This window comes from Phytophthora infestans, genomic scaffold (assembly GCF_000142945.1).
Source record: "Phytophthora infestans T30-4 supercont1.15 genomic scaffold, whole genome shotgun sequence".
Classification (NCBI taxonomy): domain Eukaryota; phylum Oomycota; class Peronosporomycetes; order Peronosporales; family Peronosporaceae; genus Phytophthora; species Phytophthora infestans.
The window spans coordinates 2,456,713-2,475,287 of NW_003303744.1; the positions used below are offsets into that span (position 1 = coordinate 2,456,713).

Sequence of the window (18,575 nt, forward strand, 5' to 3'; positions counted from 1 at the left end):
TCCATCTCCATCATGGTCTCCAGGCCCCCCACGTCTCCCACCACCACCCACACCACGTCCACCAACTACTCCTCCTATTCTTTCTTCCGATTCAATGTCTTGACTTGCTAGGTCGGTTAGTCGTTTGATTGTGACCTCATCGCGGTCTTGGAAGCGAGTGAGACACCGTCGTCCCTAGAAACGAAGGCGACCGCAATCGCCAACACGAGATAGAGTACGCGCATATCGTTGCAATTGGCTGATGGAAGGAACGCAAATTCGCGAATGAGGCATTAAAAGTTACGACGAAGTGCCACCAGCACAACTTACTGTACTAATACATACGACATTACTTCATTGCTGTAATGAGGGGTGTACATAATAATACTGTACATGTTTTCTGACTGGATAATCTATCGGGAAAAAATTCATCACGTACCTTGAAGTACTAGACATCATGATATTATTATTAGTAAGAGGAAGGCTTTTACAAATCCCCGATTCTTGACCGTATACATGTACTGTACTTACAGGAACAGAAATTCGGGAAGGCCGTCATGGTATTTATACATGTACAGGCTAATTTAGTCGGAAATCCTCCAAAGGTAATCAACTAAGTGACAGCAGGATTAATACTGTACCTGACACGTTATAAAATCAGCTTAAGTGCTCTCCTTTTATTAGATGTAGCAAGTGCCTCTGAATTGGTCAGTCAAGTGTACCCTTTTATAATAGTGCCCTTGTTTACGTATCGCTTTTATTCAATGGCAAATCTTCTAAACCCACCATATTGTTGCTACGGTACTGTACGTACTGTACTACATGTATACCGGTAGTTCATACTACATGTACAGTTCAAGTTGAACTTTGAGCTGTTTATCGGCAGCAGTAGTACTAAACAATTATGGTACAAGTACACCATTTCCTGGAATTGCTAAATTTGAACATGTTGTGAGAATGCCGTTACTGACATTATAGTGAGAGCGGTATTTAAAAGGATATTATTCTTGGAGGGGGACGGAAGAAAATGGAACTATACTATACCGTAATACACATGCCGTTGTAACGATTTGGATTGGTATTTTCTGAACACGATTCCTGCTCTAGAGATGTAAGCGTTTACGCATCGATTTACAGCTGATCTCTGTAATCTAGGGGGGAATTTCCTTAATCCAGTACTAGTGTACCAGGCATGAAAATCGACGAGTTAATTTAGAATTTGGATTAGAAACACAGTATGTCGTTTACGCTAATTAGTCGTCAATTAGTCAGTTAGTCGTGGATTTGCACTTTAGTGATATCACAAATTCGGATGATTCGACAATTGGACAGGTAGTTTTTACATAATGGACGGCTGAAATCCCAGTATAAAGGGCTTCGATCTGTACACTACAATTAGTCAGGGTACGACTAATTAGCGTGAACAGTGTACAGCCCCGAAAGTTCGCGCCACGTTAAAATCCAGCACACTGTTAAAGTACGCACATCTGACAGCAAATATTGCAGCATTTTATGAGCGAAGTATTTAAATTATATACTCGCAATACAAGTAAAGAGATATAGTATGTATCCAGCCTGGTATCCAGCTGAAAGTTTTCTGATAAGAAACTTCACCAATATTTAAATAGGCATAGAATGATACTTGGATACAGTCTCGTATGCGATTGTGTCCTAGATTTATTTCTACTTACTTGCATTCAAACCTGTGGGTTTCATGGCTGTTGGTTATTTTTATATTATCGTGATATTTTTGAGCTTTGGAATGTGCCCTTTCCCCCTGTCGTCTCATTTTGGAATTGACGTCTCCAACAGCACACTTGCCCGTCAAATGCCCATTCTACTCCAGAACTAACTGCCGACGCACGTATCGATGAGACTGACGCGGCAGAAGGTACGGCGCAATGCTGTGCTCAAGCTAGTATCAGCATCTGTACCAACTCATAAAAGTTTGACGAAGCGCGCTTCGTTGTCGACACAGCGGATCTAGCAACTGCACTAGAGCTAAGGATTCTGTTTCCTACAGTTCAAGTCCAGACCGACGATTCCTCGCAACAAAACTACGGAATCGCATACAATCGCAACGCTAATATTGCAGAAGATGAGCTTTCCTCGCAGAAGCTTGGTCGAGGTCGTTGTCAAGGCATTTGCAATGCAGTGCAGATTTCAGTTTTTTGTCCAACAAACCAGCGTCAAGACCAACATTTCCAATGACGCAAAATATGGTTGCAAGAAACTGAATGGCGTCCAGTATTTTTATCAAGATACTCCTTCGGAAAATTTGCAGTGTCCATTTTTCGTGAATGTCTATGGGCTAAGCGGTGTCTGGAAACCGACTAATGCAAAATTTGCTCACAATCACGCAAAACAAGTCGGGTTTACATGCGTTCCGTGTGTAGAGGGCTCAATCTCACGGCCATCAACTGCTCTTCGTAACACGCAAGACGTTCAAGCTCTTACATCGCTTGTAATGAATGACCACGCAAGCTCAACTGATGCCCTTAACGGTATGGCAATCAGTGACTCTCTCCGATCTCGTGGCTTCGATTTGGCCCAAAGTAGACTGTATCCAAGTATCATTCTATGCCTATTTAAATATTGGTGAAGTTTCTTATCAGAAAACTTTCAGCTGGATACCAGGCTGGATACATACTATATCTCTTTACTTGTATTGCGAGTATATAATTTAAATACTTCGCTCATAAAATGCTGCAATATTTGCTGTCAGATGTGCGTACTTTAACAGTGTGCTGGATTTTAACGTGGCGCGAACTTTCGGGGCTGTACACTGTTCACGCTAATTAGTCGTACCCTGACTAATTGTAGTGTACAGATCGAAGCCCTTTATACTGGGATTTCAGCCGTCCATTATGTAAAAACTACCTGTCCAATTGTCGAATCATCCGAATTTGTGATATCACTAAAGTGCAAATCCACGACTAACTGACTAATTGACGACTAATTAGCGTAAACGACATACTGTGTTTCTAATCCAAATTCTAAATTAACTCGTCGATTTTCATGCCTGGTACACTAGTACTGGATTAAGGAAATTCCCCCCTAGATTACAGAGATCAGCTGTAAATCGATTTACATCTCTAGAGCAGGAATCGTGTTCAGAAAATACTAATCCAAATCGTTACAACGGCATGTGTATTACGGTATAGTATAGTTCCATTTTCTTCCGTCCCCCTCCAAGAATAATATCCTTTTAAATACCGCTCTCACTATAATGTCAGTAACGGCATTCTCACAACATGTTCAAATTTAGCAATTCCAGGAAATGGTGTACTTGTACCATAATTGTTTAGTACTACTGCTGCAGATAAACAGCTCAAAGTTCAACTTGAACTGTACATGTAGTATGAACTATACATGTAGTACAGTACGTACAGTACCGTAGCAACAATATGGTGGGTTTAGAAGATTTGCCATTGAATAAAGGCAGTCGTTATATCACCCGAATGGCAACATGCTTTAGGATTTGCACACACCCGAGTGCGCCCGAATGTGTCCGAGCTACCCGAATGGGGGCATTCGATGTATACATGCGAATCATGTATAGCTGGATAAATAGCTCAGTGAAGTGTAGCCAAGTTCAATGACATCCCAGGCAGTGTCAGAGTAAAATGCATCAGAAATGTAAAGTCTCATATTATGCCGAAGAAACTTACACAAACATACAGAGGTACCGGTATCGTAGAAGCTGCAACCTTTGCTTGTTCACATATCCCACGTCAGAAGCTCCCGTAAAGGCTTCGAATGCCAAGAGAACGTAAATGCCACAATTGTAGTTGTCGGTCTGGATACCAATGCTCGATACGTACGACTGGTGATGATACCTATCCTTCGGTATCGGTAGGCCCCCCACCAATTTGTGCGCGATAGCTCGGACGCTGGCCGCATAGGATGATGACATCGGGTCGTAAGTGTATATGCTTTCGGTCGATAGGTCGATCATGATAGCGCACCAATGATTTCCATTACAATTGATGGGAACGAGCACCTTTTCGTCCGAAACCCCGGCGAAAAGAGACGCAAGGCCCTCCATGTCTGCAGTGTTTTTCCCGTTGACAACTACACCGACGTGGCTCGAATCAATGGTGACCACTTCTGGTGTGGACGCAAACATCACGTTCATCACCGCATACATGCACTCGTCCCCGAGTGACCCTCTGGCAGCAAGGTCTAGTAGATGTATCTGTGCTCCAATGTTAGTCTTACTAGCCTTATTTCGAGGTAGTACAGTGACAAGATGACGTACCGAGTCAGAGCGAATCTGTAGCTGCTTAAGCTTGCTTGGTATCTCATGGTCTGCTTCAATAGTGTAGTCCGGGCTAAGCGGCTGGGTGAAGTCGATTCGGCTGATCCAGTTCAGCGTTTTGCCAATAGAGTCGAAGATTGTAATTGCGTGATGCCAACCTTTCATCATTCGTAATGTCGTTGTTGAGAACACACCCAGACTAATAATCTCGACCGATACGTCTCTCTTCGATAATCCAGACGTTTTGCGTTGAAGCGCGGAAACCTTCGCGTCACACTTTCTGAGTATGTCTTTGGAAAGCACTCGAGTCAGCAAACTTGAGTCTGTCAGCGTCTTGCCTGCAGGGAGTTTGCTCGTCTGTCGGGCCACTGGGGGTTTAGGCTTAGTCCCAAATGTATACACTTGTAGTCGTCGAGCAAGTTCAGCGGAGGATGAATAGGTAGCGTTCGTGGAAAGGCTTTCGTGAACGGACCGCAAGCTTATTTGCAAGTCAAACAGCGTTGAATCTGCCTCTACACTCCGAATCAGCCTATTTCGGTTTGCTTTCTTTGCTTTTGGCGTGACTTTAGGTCTCCCTCGTTGACGCACTGGACTCGCAATTTCGAACTCCACATCTCTGTCTTCAATATCAGCTGTAGACAATCTGGATGTAGTCGCCTGTTGATCTCCTTCACTGGCTTGAGCTACTGATGGTGTTTCATTGACTGGTTTTGATAGTGCAGAAATGCTATGTTCGGGCACAATCGGTCTCGGTTCAGGCACAGTTGGTCTCATATTAACCGCGGCTGTAGGTGGCTCCGGTTCACTTGGTTCTTGGATACATGCACCCGCACCTGTGGTCTTTAAAACCAGGATGGTAGGTCGCTCCGTTTCGGTTTGAAGAAGCCTCTCAAACTCCTTGTGCTTTATGATACGAGACACCGATTGGAGAAACTTCATTGCAAGCTGGTAGTCCTTCGTCCCGAATCCGGCCATTGTGTCACTGATAGAGCTAGCTATCAAGTTTGCCTCCCGATATTTTCGGTTAGAGTCCCATGTGGAGGTTGGCAACATGCTTCATCTCCTTATCGTAGTGAGTATGCTGGACGGAAGTCACTTTAAAGACTTGGTCGTTAAAGCTGCGTTCCTGACGACTCTGGTAGTACATGATGGAGGCAATGCACTCGTCCAGATCCATGAACGCGTCAACCCACTCTTTAAGCTGCTTCCATGCCGACTCTAAGCGGTTGTTAGTATTGTTTCCAAGAGTAACCGTGTTTTGACGCTTGTATGCACACCATAGCTCTCTGCAGCTATCCCAATTCTTCGTAAAGTAGGCTTCAAATGCATGCAGATTGGGGTCGCATTCCTCTTCGGCTTCATTGTGAGCATCCGAGCCGGCTTGAGTCTGAACTAAGTCCGCATCACCAACGCGAAACCCAATTGGACCCGAATCACCCGCTGAGTGCCCGACTGAGCTCGAATCCAACATTAAGTGCCCAACTGAGCCCGAATCAGCCACAGCCTGCCCGAGTAAGCTCGAACTGCCCGAAGCAACGCCAAATGTCACAAGGTGGCGGAGGTAGCGACGATGCTTCAAATAGGCTGCCTCAGTAGGAGCATACACGAGCAAATTGAATGTGCTGCGTAGCTGGTCCTTTTGCCATGAGGTGAAACCATAGTCCGAAGATGCCACAGCCTCTCTCAGATACTTTAACACGTGAAACTGACAGAGCAGTATAGAGGCATCCAGAAACGCTGCCCTGAGTACCGACAACTCCGTAAAGTCTTTGTCGATAAGTATGCTTTGGACTCGAGTCCATGCCGGATTGTTCTGCTTAAACTCCTCGATTGCAGTGACGAGAGTGTGACGACGTTCATTCTGCAGAAGGGCGTGCTGAACAAACTGTCCGTGGCCGAAAACATCGTGCGCCATGAACGAAAATACCTTGTACTTAGAAGCATTGGTGCCGTGGGTTGCATCGATCAAAAGAACCTCCGGGAATTGCTCGAACATCAGCCTCATGTGCTGGGTTTGCAATGTAATGCAGGTCGCAACTCGCTAATTACATTCAACACTGCACGTTAGCTAAGGTATCGATAGTCAAATTGAACGAATACTATATCTTGGTCTGCATGGTCTCGACAAATATACGTCCAATATTTCCTGGTGCTTCACAGAATTCTTGCATCCATGTTTTCAACCGTTTGGCACTGTTACGCAAACCACGCACGTTTTCGCTCTGCTTGAGGCTTCGAACCATGTTACGCACGTCCTGAATAGACGGGTTGGCGTCCGTGTTCTCGATGACGAACTTCATAATATTCTTGTGTTTTGCACCCGCCTTGCGGAGCATATCCACCGACTCAACGACGCCATCATCTAGCACCTTGTGGATCGAGGAAAAGCGATAGAAGGTTTGGCGGTTGGCGACATGATTGTGTACGGGGTTACACTTTGTGATACAAACTGCAAACGCGTGCTTGGCTTTGTCAACTAGTCGAACGCAGGCGTTGATCTATGCCAGATTTATTAACGTTAGTACCGATAATTGAGACAATAGTACCCGCAATGACCGAACAAACCCGAACGAACCCGAGCATAAGTAAAACTTGAGGCCGTATCTTACCTAGGCTTTGCAGTCCGATAACCGGGTCTCTTGACGTGGGCGCTTGCTGTTTCCCTTCGACTTGTACCTGCCGAAGCAAGTACAGACTAACGTCTTCGCGGAGTATTTCCATTCGGACGGGATTTCAGGTGCTTTAGAGTTCTTGTTTCGGATGTCTGTTTCGACGCTCAACGGTCGTGTTTGTACGAACACGGAAGACCTTCATAGCACACAATGGGATCAGCAAAGAAGCCTATTGCAGTGTAAATCCACTTTACCTGGTAAGATGCGGCAAAATACCGGTCTAAATACGAGTGGAAAGCGTCCCACGATGTGAAGTGGTGCTTGTCGGGCACAGCCAGCGTTACATTGATAGACTCAGAGTCGTCGGTGCTGGTCCAGTCGCTGGAGCGGCTGCTGCTGTCGCCAGATTCCATCGGGAGCGATTCGTCGACCAATTCCTCTTCGCTGGACTCGACCGAGACGTTGGATGCGTCATCATCGCTTCGTGACCCTGATCCACGACGTTTTTGAGACGTCCGCGCCCTTAGCTCCATCTACAACGTTTGCGCCGATCGATTCTTGCCCTGTGGCTGACCCGCGCTCGGCAGCACGCGCAGATTCGTGGCGATCGTCCAGCAGTATTCAGACCCCGAGGCGGGAAAAATGTGTGGTCGCCCCCCTTTACTATACGGTATACTTTGTCCGGAAAGGGGTATTTATCTGAGGAGGTTTAGGGTCGACTCGACTCAGATTTGGCAGATTTTCATTCGGGCAAATGAATCACTCTCTTGAATAAAAGCGATACGTAAACAAGGGCACTATTATAAAAGGGTACACATGACTGACCAATTCAGAGGCACTTGCCTCTGAATTGGTCTAATAAAAGGAGAGCACTTAAGCTGATTTTATAACGTGTCAGGTACAGTATTAACCCTGCTGTCACTTAGTTGATTACCTTTGGAGGATTTCCGACTAAATTAGCCTGTACATGTATGAATACCATGACGGCCTTCCCGAATTTCTGTTCCTGTAAGTACAGTACATGTATACGGTCAAGAATCGGGGATTAAATCCCCAAATTTTGTAAAAGCCTTCCTCTTACTAATAATAATAATGATGTCTAGTACTTCGAAGTACGTGACGGGTTTTTCCCGATAGAATGTCCAGTCAGATAACATGTACAGTATTATTATGTACACCACTCATTGAATCGGAAGAAATAATAGGAGGAGGAGTTGACGGACGCGGTGTGGGTGGTGGTGGGAGACGTGGGGGATCTGGCGACCATGATGGAGATGGAAGAGATGTAATAAGTGCAAATTCCACTTTGCCACCCGGTACTTACGCAGGTCCGTCATTTGGTGGTCCCCATGGTGACGCCTATACCGACGCGCCTTTGGTCAAGTCTGGCCAAAACGTGTTGTCAATCATCCTTCGCGCTGGCGAGCGCGTCGATGCTGTCATCCTTTTTTACATACCTAGTTCAGGTTGATATTTTATTAGTAGCAATATATGCACAGCTTTAGATAGCGGTAAATCTAAAATCGCCGGTCATCCTGTAAAGGACATTTAAAAGCCAGGAGGGGACTTCCCGGCAAGTTTATGCTGTTTGATGTTTTTTCCTGATAGTGCTACGAGTAGTAGTACGTACAGCCTAATAGGGATTAAATCGAGATTATGAGCCCACGCCAATAGTAGGTATCGATTCGATACTAATTTTAAATGAGTTGGTTTTATTTTTCTGCCAATTTGTATAAACTTCACAGGTTTCACTCCAAGTAAGGGTTTGACATGGGTATAAACTTATAGAACCTTCGTGTACGAAAGAAAATACTGCTTACTTTACAAATGGTTGGAGATGTTTTTTTAGAAACCTTACTTTTTTCAGTTTCTCTTACACGGCTAGGTGTTGTGCTAGAATACCACTATTATCGTATTTGTAGATCTTAATAACTATAAAGAGGTCTGTAAGCAGAGCTGTCGAGGCCCACAGCGGCATTATCCGTCCATCGCTAGCCCTTGTTCGGTAGAAGCTGCAGTGGTTTCAATGCCTTGCTACTGCCACTTGACGCAGCGTCGAGACGCTGAGGATCCTGGACAAGGTGATTTTGGAGCTCTCGGTATTTTTCACGAAGTGATAAGTCCGCTCGTATGTGTCGTTCGTTTTGGGCCGGCCGCCGCGGGCGTCACTAGTGGTGAACTCGACCGGCCCAAAACTTCCCCAAGCAGAGCGGAGATAAGTAAATAAGTGGACGATAAGTAGACGAGCAGAAGAGTAGAGTATCATGTAGGTAGAGCAAAGATAACCGCAGCAGCTCACTCAACGCCGCAACGGCAAAATATAGTGCCCTCGGGCGGTGGTCGCCGCCTCGCTGAGAAATTGTGGTTGTGAGCTTTTGAAAGAAACAATCTTTCCGGTGATAGAAAATGATAACCTCACTCAAATCGTATTACCTTCTTAAACAGAATTACAAATTCTGGATGTGCTGGAGTTTAGTGTGGTAATGTATCTTATACTGGGATAGCCTGAATATGCTGGACAGTCCAAGCCGAATTTATGTGAAGCCGGTTACTGAAGCCGGTTTTCAGGCTGCGGTAGAATACCGGTATCTCAAAATTGCTTAGAGCGGTCAATCCCGTGCATTGAGCGAAGCATGGATGCTTGCCCCAGGATTGATGGCGAAAACGGTCATCATTTTCAGTATGTCGCGTCGGTGCAGGTTCGAGCAGGCCCATGCGACAAAGCGTATGGAGCGGAGACGAGCGTGGCTGGATCACGAAGACCATGGAGACTGCACGGCTGATCAACGGTCTGTTGGTGCTGACGAAGGAGAGGAGGCTTCTCGGCCGAGGGGGAGGCGTGCTCAGCGGCAAGAGCGACAACACACTGAGGCTTTGACAGAGGAAAGCCGTTTATGAAGAAACGCTCAGCAGAGAGAGAGAGGCAAGCTCGCCAGCGCAACCAAGAAAACAGTGCAGATGCTGTAATATATGGTAGCCGATGTCTCGCCGAGGAAAGACATCTAAGAAGAAATGCTCAACAAAGGGAGAGACGAGCTCGCCAACGTGACCGAGAATACAACACAGACAGAGACGTCTCGCGAGGCTTAAGCGAGCGTGTACTGGACGCCCGCTCCCTGACTATGAACGAGATCGAATGGCTCGCTGAGAGCCAACATTATTTGCGTGATCCGCGTCTAGCATTGGCGTACTATCATTGCTGAGGCGTCGACCCTGCGTCTTTTGTTTTCGGGGACGAGAATCTTCGCGGGGAAGTCGAAGTGGCGGCACGAGAGCGGGTTTCGGCGATGCTCGGTGACTTTCCCGGCCCCCGCGTTATTGTTGAGTGTCAGCAATTAGTAGCATCATGCGGGTCCGAAGCAACTTCCGCTTGAGCTTGTGCGGCGTGTGGACGGATTTTGCTGCAAACAGATTCGGACGGTGTCCAGTTTTCATCGCTGTCGTAGCTGGATACTGTTCTCTTGTCTACTACCGAGCGGGGGTTATTGTTTAAAGAAATACCGGAGCCGGCATCACGGTGTTATCGACAGCTTTTTTTCCGGAGGAGACATCTATTATTTGATATCCGAGCTGGTGCGAGATCCAGAAAAAAATCCTCTTTGTCACAAATGCACAAGCGATCCACGTAAGAACGAATTTAGCGTCGCGGTTGGTCACGATTATGGGCGTATCGCGATGCTTCCGGTTCTGACTGACGCCACACTGTGGTGCATATCTCCTGCTCGATGCTTCCGGTTCGAGCTTTCGTTGTCCGGTAGACACTCAAGGGGCCACGCGATCTGCTTCCCCACAAATGGACCTTTTGAGCTTGCCCGGGAACTACCAAATGTGCATTCTAGCAGCATGCCTCGTGTGACGTTCGTCGGGTCTCGTGAGGCGTGGTCTGGCCAGCGGAAAAGACACTCGGCATTGTATACGATTCCGCCCGACGACGTGTACAAGTGGTTGGCTGTGTTGAGCGGCATCAATTACGGCTTTCGAGAAGAGGGCATTCAAATTGTCGATACCCCCAAGCGGCGGGGGCTTCTGAGAGCGATGGCTTCTTCCGTCGAAGCCTGTGTTCATATGTCTGAGCCCGCCGTTGTATCTGCTATTGATGAAGAGACCAAGGGTGATAGCGGTGTACGCGATGAAAGTTTGAGCGGTGTGGACGACACAGTGATTGTTCGCTCGTCCGCCGTTCTCCAGAATATTGAGCAAAATGATCCGGCGGTTCTTCACGAGGTAATAGATGCTATGGCTGCCACTTTCGGAGACACGCGGCCGGGACAGGACAATGAGGCGCCGGTAATTCTCAGAAAACGCGGTAGGTCCCCATTTGTAGAATGGGTCGAAATTGCGAAGCTATTAGCTAGTGTTTTTCCAGATTTGTTTTGAACAGGCTCGCGTCCTCTTTCGTCCAGGCCTCTTCCCCAACGTTACGTCGACCACTTTCTGCGCTACTGGGATGGCCGATAACCATCCCTCCGGAATCGACGGAGGCAAAACGTCTTAACGCAGGGCTACTGAGGCTGCTTTCTTTGGTGGGAGGTAGTGTCCCGTTCTCGCCGTTTGGGAGGGCGGCGACACGGCCGAAACTTGGCGCGATGCGCGTATCGACGACCTGAATGCCCTCTTCTTGTAATACGTTAGTGATGCCGCTCAACACAGCCCACCACTTGTACACGTCGCCGGGCGGAATCATTTACCATGCCGAATACCTTTTCCGCTGGCCAGACCACGCCTCACGAGACCCGACGAACGATTCTCACCTCTCGTCTCGGCTTAGGGCTCCCCTCTATTTTGTTAATGCATTTACAGTCATGTGCGTCAATATGTTAGGGTCTACAACTTATATATTTAAATACATGACATGTATACATGTACATTATAGGACTGTCGATCGGGCTAAGGGACCAGGATTTGCAGAGCCTACTGACATACACGTACCGTCGATTTATTGCTATCCCAGCCTACGCTCCAGCCCTAGTCTGTATATGATTATTAGAGCAGATACGGTAAAATTTAACCGATTGACAAGTGATCGAGTCTAGTTTTAAAAATGAGGTGTTAAAAACTGCAAAGCAGCAAGAAGATAAAAACACTCAGGACAACGAATCCCTCCCGGCTGATTGGAAATGACTACGAATTTGTAAGTTTGCATTTTAGTGCGTTTAGGAGAACAAAAGGCCACGCTGATGGTAAGGGAGTTGGTGCGAAGCCTTTGGCTTTCCAGGACTACTAGCACTGCGCAGCAGCACTACCAGCCCAACCCTCTAGTTTTAGATGGGATTTCGTCTTCAACTGTATAAGCGAATCACATACTACAGGTACAGTACTGCACCCCGTTTTCGCGCCCTTGGACCTTTGATAAACTTCCGGATGTGATGATCCTAAATCCAAATGAACGATTGTTTGTAAGCTAAAATCTGATTTATTTGCAAATCCGATACGGTCCCCCCCCACCCCCCGCGAAAACGGGGTGCAGTACTGTAGTGGCAGTCTTAAGCTGCTATAAAGCTCTCACCGGCCAGACGGCAATGACATTTCTTGCAAATTGAAGCTACTTAGATATCAAAGTCCAGAGTGCGAGAGCAGCTCCTGCGAAGTTTCGTTTCTAAAAAACGAATTAGCGATACTATAAGAATCAATTTTAGACGGCGTTTTTTATCTCCACATTTGGATATTTTTCCGACGGCAGATATTGTGGGTTATACTTCGGGCGCGAGCCTGATGGATAAAATAATTTATCAACTTCCTATCAGTCTTCATGCCAGGATCAAATGGATACGTTTTCTATTTTGACCAATGATCAACGCTTGTTGAGACTGAATGAACCAACCCTGTGTTCTAAATATAACCGGAATTGACAATTACTGTAACACCTAACGAGTTGTGTTCCGCAAAAACAATTCGCTGAGGTGTGTAACATTTAAATATAAATTAACTCGATGAAGTCTGTGTAATACTTGAGTAAAATTGACGGATATGTCAGCCATTCTTGCTAGCCATGCAGCTTCCAAACGAGCAATGGCTCTTTTAGGGAATCGGCAGCCAAAACAAAATTGATACTATTTTATATACATTCATCTATTTTTCGTGACCGCGGATGGCTCCAAACACCAAAAAAATAAAATGAACGGAATTACAAGAAAAAAAGGCAAGACATCTACTTTCTACAATCGGCATTAAATCTCGCACAGAAAAACATAGTGAAAGCTTCTAAGAATGGATCAAACGCTCCATAAGTTTTAATTTGACACACTCTAAACGGACGACATGAAAATGCAAAAAAGAACAAGATGAGAAAACGTAATTTCAGCTTGCAAACAGTGTAAATAAAAAAAATTTCAAGGTTGTCGTCCGAGTGCTCCCGCACTCATTCTTTAAATCGTAGGTAGCGTTCTGGACTGCATGAGCCCGGGTTTCAGTCCGCGCGGCTCTTAAATCGCAGGTTATTATTTAGATATCTGCGCAGTAACCTACAACTGTCAGAAAATAGGCGGGAGATATCAACTATTATCGATTCAAATGTACATGTACATACCTGCGCTGTTCAGAAGTTGTAAAAGCGTCCTAATGGTTAGGATCAACGCATCCCAAGTTTCTCAGGTTTATTTTTAGTTAGTAAAGCTACATCGAGGTATACGAAACGAAAAATGAAAGCAAGATTAGGTGAGGTGTCTGCCTTAAATCTGACGGTGCATGTTCCTCATTTCTATGATCGCTACGTAACCGCCGCCTCAACTGCATTGCCACACGACCTCATTCCAGCTTTTTCCCGACGTGGGCTGCCTTCCAATACGCAGAGAATAAGGGCGTAAAGTAATGGGCATCTTCCGGCGTCAAGACCACCTTCTTTTCCGCGATGTACATTTTCACTTTGCTGGGAGTGAATCTCCGCTCATCCATCATTTGGAAAATCGTCATCGTCCGTGCCATCATGTCTTTGGAAACATCATCAGCGTTTTTTCCAGCGAGCATTGCTTTAATTAATTCGTCGATGTGGTCTGCTTGCCCCAATCGTTGGAGCGTGGGTATACCGTCCATTGCGTCAGCAACCTTCCCGACGGTCCAGATACTTTTTAGCTTCTCAGCAAATGCTTTAACAGCTGTTGAAACATCTCTCTCTTCGTTAGTTGACTTTTTATCATGTTCGGTGCCATCATTGACATCCTCATGCTTTCTCAGTAGCCGCTGGACGTTGTTGGTGACATGGCCAGCAACAGCAGGATCTTGGACAATCCCAGATCGAGTGGTTGCGAGCGTTTCGATGTCGACAGCACCAGTACCATGGGCAAGTATAGTAACAGTGACCTGGATAGCCAGCAAGATGATGAACCCGCGCATCGAAGGTTGGGTGTAGATCGAGGAGAAAATGAAGAATGGTTCAGAATGACTTAGTGCTCTTGGCACGCTTTGTTGATTAGTCAGGGTTGGGTGTAACATGCCTAATCGATCAGCCTGTATCTTACTTTATAAAATCAAATATTACGAGCTTTTATACAGTACTGCACCCCGGGTTCGCCCCCTTGGACCTTTGATAAACTTCCGGATGTGATGATCCTGAATCCAAATGAACTATTGCTTGTATGCGAGAGTCTGATTTATTTGCAAATCCTATATGGTCCACCCCCGCGAAAACGGGGTGCAGTACAGTAGCTATTCGGTTCGTAATGCTAGCTCAGATCAATCTCATTTATTGTGGTCCACATTTGGACTTTTAATTGGACAAAACACTATTCTATCTCACTAGCCGAGCGCCGCCGCTACGCGGCGGTAGTGTATGACTTACCTTCCTCCGCTTCGGCGGGATAACTATTGAAAAAACCGCTGAACCCATGTGTACCTAAATCGATTTTTTTAATTTATTAATTTGGGTCAGCATCATGCTTACCTGATTTAAGAAATAAATATTCTAATGATCTCATAACAAAATTCTTGATACAATCTCTTTTTTATTGCTGGCTATCACTGCATGTTCATCATCCATCCAAAACCACTAGCACTTCAAATAAGATTTATACAAACGCTACACAATATGTTTAGTTTAGCGTCGTGCTCGATATCACGGGCCATTTCTGAGCCGCTGTGAAGCTTAGCTCACATCAGCGCAAACGATAGTAATGGCCTTTCAAGCTTGCACTACTTATTATCACCTGCCTGTACTGCATATTTCAGCTTGTAAGTAATTAAAGATCGTTCACTTCTCATATCAAACTCAATGAAAGCTAAAAAAAATTGTATTATGTTTAATGCATGTAGCGTCTGATTCAGAATTAGAACTCGAATCTGTGCCAGTTATGATTGAAATATTTAAATATTGTGTCGCTTAACCAACTGTAATTCACACCTTTCGTGTTTTGTTGCTGTCTTACCGCTCAATTTATAACAGTATCATACGCCCCTGTCGACGACACGCCCGCCAGTTAAGTAGTATCGGATTTTGCTGTTTAAATATCTATTAGAAAACAATGGCTTACAGCAGTAACACATATGAGTTCATTTTATTCAATCTAAAACGATCTATCTTTATGGATCAAGTGACAACGTTCATTAGCAGCGTTGTTCTCACTTGTACATGTACTACGATTTCGCAGCTCAGTCAGTTACCTCACTCTCAGACAATTTATTAATATTTCTACATCAAAACAATTGTAGTAATTAAAGTCATTGTAGCTTGCAACAACTATTAAGTACAGCGTATTACGTATATTACAGTATGCCTCGAAAACACGCATTCCTAAGTGTACGCTAAGCACCTCGCAGCATAGGAAGCGTCTTTAGGGGCTATTCATTTGAGAAAAAGTAGCTTTGTTGGCACTCAAATATAAAAAGCAACATGCATTATTAAAAAAGTAAATACTTCGTAATATTAAAACGATGCCGCCTTTGAATAATGGATACATGTAGTCTTGTGCAAATCGCCATCGTGAAGACCGCCTCCGAAAAATTTAATATTGCAAGACACACCATACATCAAAGACGTTAAAAGGTCAGGGACGCAAGGAAATTTTTTCCTGACGTCTCTGACCTTTAAACATACATGAAGGATATGCGCAGACTTGAGCAAGTAAGTCAATGTGAATGTACTTTTTGTGCTATTGTGGTGTTGAGCTAGCTTTCTTACATTAAAAATACGGAGCCGTTGTGGTAGACGCACTGGTTGAACCGCTAAGGAAAAGCGCATCCGTACTATAATGTCAACTATTGCTGCTTGGGAAAAGCTAGAGAAGAAAACGATAATTCGTAGCTTCGAAAAGGCTATCCCGAGGTACATATCCGAAAGTAATCGTCTGAATATAATCCCTTTTTTATTTCTTTCACATGTTTTTACTGTGCTGTTTCTTTTTGTAGTGCGTTATTAGCCCATCAAATGAAGCGCCGGATTTTTGTGTCGGGCTCTGTGTTTTTTCTTTTACTATGGCTGGATGCTATTCAGTGGTGTCGGATTTCTCCGTCGTTGTCTGTAGTCCTAAACTATCAATGCTAGCACGGTGTGTCCGTCCGTCACACGAAACGCTCAGGTTTTTTAGCTTTATCATTGGCTGGCGAGCGGGGCGAAGTCGGCTCCAATTGGTTAAAACTTAATTCTGTAGCTTACATCAAAAAATGTAAGTGGTTCATAGAGCACGTCCCCCACATTTAGCGATCCTTAAGGCCTCGCGCTTTTGCTTCATTGTGAAGCTTCGCTCAACGCGGTTCATCGCGCCAAATGACTTGACAATTACCGACGCCCAAGAAGTGTTTTATCTCCAGCCATTCATCATTTTTTTGTAAGTAATTGGATTAAAACTTCTTGTATAAAGATATGATTGGATAAGAATACAAAATTATTTACTATGGGAAAGAGGTGTGCTCACAATCACTAGTCGGATTTTTGTGTCGGTCAGATTACTCCGTTGCCTGTAGCGATCTGGGCGTCCGCTCCGCGGACTCTAGGGCATGGTTAGTTGGTGTAAAGAGGGTCGAACACCTTCGCTGCGCTGCGGTGGGCTTAGATTTCTTACTCAAAGCAAAACTATATAACATATATGTAAACCATGTTCTACTGATTTTGCTTAAAAACACTTTACTCAATATGTTGGTGTTCAAATGTTCAGTCTCAGTATCGTGAAGTCAAGTTTGGCAACATCACATATAGTTATGTATGCGTGGCAACCGGCTGTTACAGAAAGATTCCCGTGTGCTAGATCTACCTCGGATGCATATTGCTGGCACCACGCTGAAGTGCGCTTCGTTGCAAAGTCACTCTCTTATTCAAAAGGTTGGTTATTATCCTTTGTGCGCCAAGCCTCAGCATCGATCAAGATTCCAGATAAGTTTAGCGATAGTAGACACGCCTATCAACGCATATTGGGATTTCACTTCATAGGGTGAATTGGATGACAGGTACTATTTTGCCTAGCAGTAGGTTTACGTTACCATATTGCTGCTTGCAAAGCAAGCCTCAGACTGTATCCTGAGAGGTCTTTTTTGTTATATCGTAGCGCAAGGAGCCTCACGCCCGTACATACATGCATATACATCTAAAACTACCCTACTGCTATTATACAGCCAGCGCACCTTGTCCTCGCCGCGCCGTCGCTCAAAAATCCAATTTTGTGTCTTGAATGAAAAGTGAGTCGAAAAATATTGTCCATATGAGATCAAGCCAGAAAGATAGGCGCGGTTGGTATGATGGGACGAAACTGTATTAGACAGGCCCAGTGTAACCATGCGAAAAGACAGGAAAATAGCAGCAAGAAATGAACGGACAGGCTGCAAGGTTAGAAGCGGAGCGATGCGATTGGCCAAACGATTTAAGCTTTCCATGTGTCATCGAAATAGCCTAAAAATCTCTATTTGATCAGTCTAATGAGGCAGGGGTTAACATTTTTACTACTGGGTAGCTCAGACCGAAGTCCAAACGCTCGCCTTTTGATAGGGCTCGCCCAGCAGTAGCCGCCAGCAATAAAGCCAGCAGCCGCCGCCAAGTAAGACCCCCAACTATTGGGTTGAAACGGTTCACGTGGAAAGTTTTTAGGTGTGGTAATGATCCTTCCGCAGGTTCACCTACGGAAACCTTGTTACGACTTCACCTTCCTCTAAATGGCGAGGTTTAAAAAAGTTCCCATCAATCCACTCGCAATAAAGCAAACAGATGGATTTGCCCTTCGTAGAGGTCCGGATAGATGAAAAAAATATATATAAACCGCAATTGGGTTTAATAGAGTCAAGCGATTTGCAAAAGTTGACGTAATACAGACTAAAACAATATAAATCGCAATTGGGTATAATAGAGTCATATGATTTGCAAAAGTTGACGTAATACTGTATGATAGGGGTCTCTACCTTATACTGTTTCAGCAAATGTTTGCAAATTATGAGCAAAACATACATATGACGAATTTTATTAATATTTGGTAGAGATCATATTGTACTCGTAACAAATGGACAGTAGTTAAAGGTTTATAGTAACTCAAAAATTGGTGAAGCTATTGTCAATTCCGTCCTATTTTTTTTACTTTATTACGTACTGGCCGAATCGCACATCAAACCCACAGGCTGATCTGATTAGTCATAATAGCAGCTAAACAAGTTCGCTTCAGCAACTTTCCACTCGCACTTCTGCTGCGACGTCTTGCCTGGCGGAGGTGTGCAGTATTATGCAAGGGTGGTGCAGCGTCTAACGTGGTGTAGATGTGTAGATTTATACATATTAATGTCATTAAGCTAATGTTATTGTTTGCAATGTTAGACAG

The 18,575-nt window shown here is 44.9% G+C and overlaps 1 protein-coding gene and 1 non-coding gene across 2 annotated transcripts; both read right to left on the bottom strand.

Annotated features, from left to right (window-relative positions):
• Positions 1-13,596: 13,596 nt before the first annotated feature.
• On the bottom strand, positions 13,597-14,181 carry PITG_22896 (secreted RxLR effector peptide protein, putative; the record flags this gene model as incomplete). The annotated part of the gene is made up of 1 exon (XM_002903290.1): positions 13,597-14,181. The coding sequence occupies one exon, from the start codon at positions 14,179-14,181 to the stop codon at positions 13,597-13,599; it is 585 nt and encodes a 194-aa protein (XP_002903336.1).
• Positions 14,182-17,863: 3,682 nt separating this feature from the next.
• Positions 17,864-17,975, bottom strand: PITG_33032 (the record flags this gene model as incomplete). Its single annotated transcript, XR_009934426.1, has 1 exon — positions 17,864-17,975. It is a non-coding gene; the product is annotated as an 18S ribosomal RNA (ribosomal RNA).
• Positions 17,976-18,575: the final 600 nt, after the last annotated feature.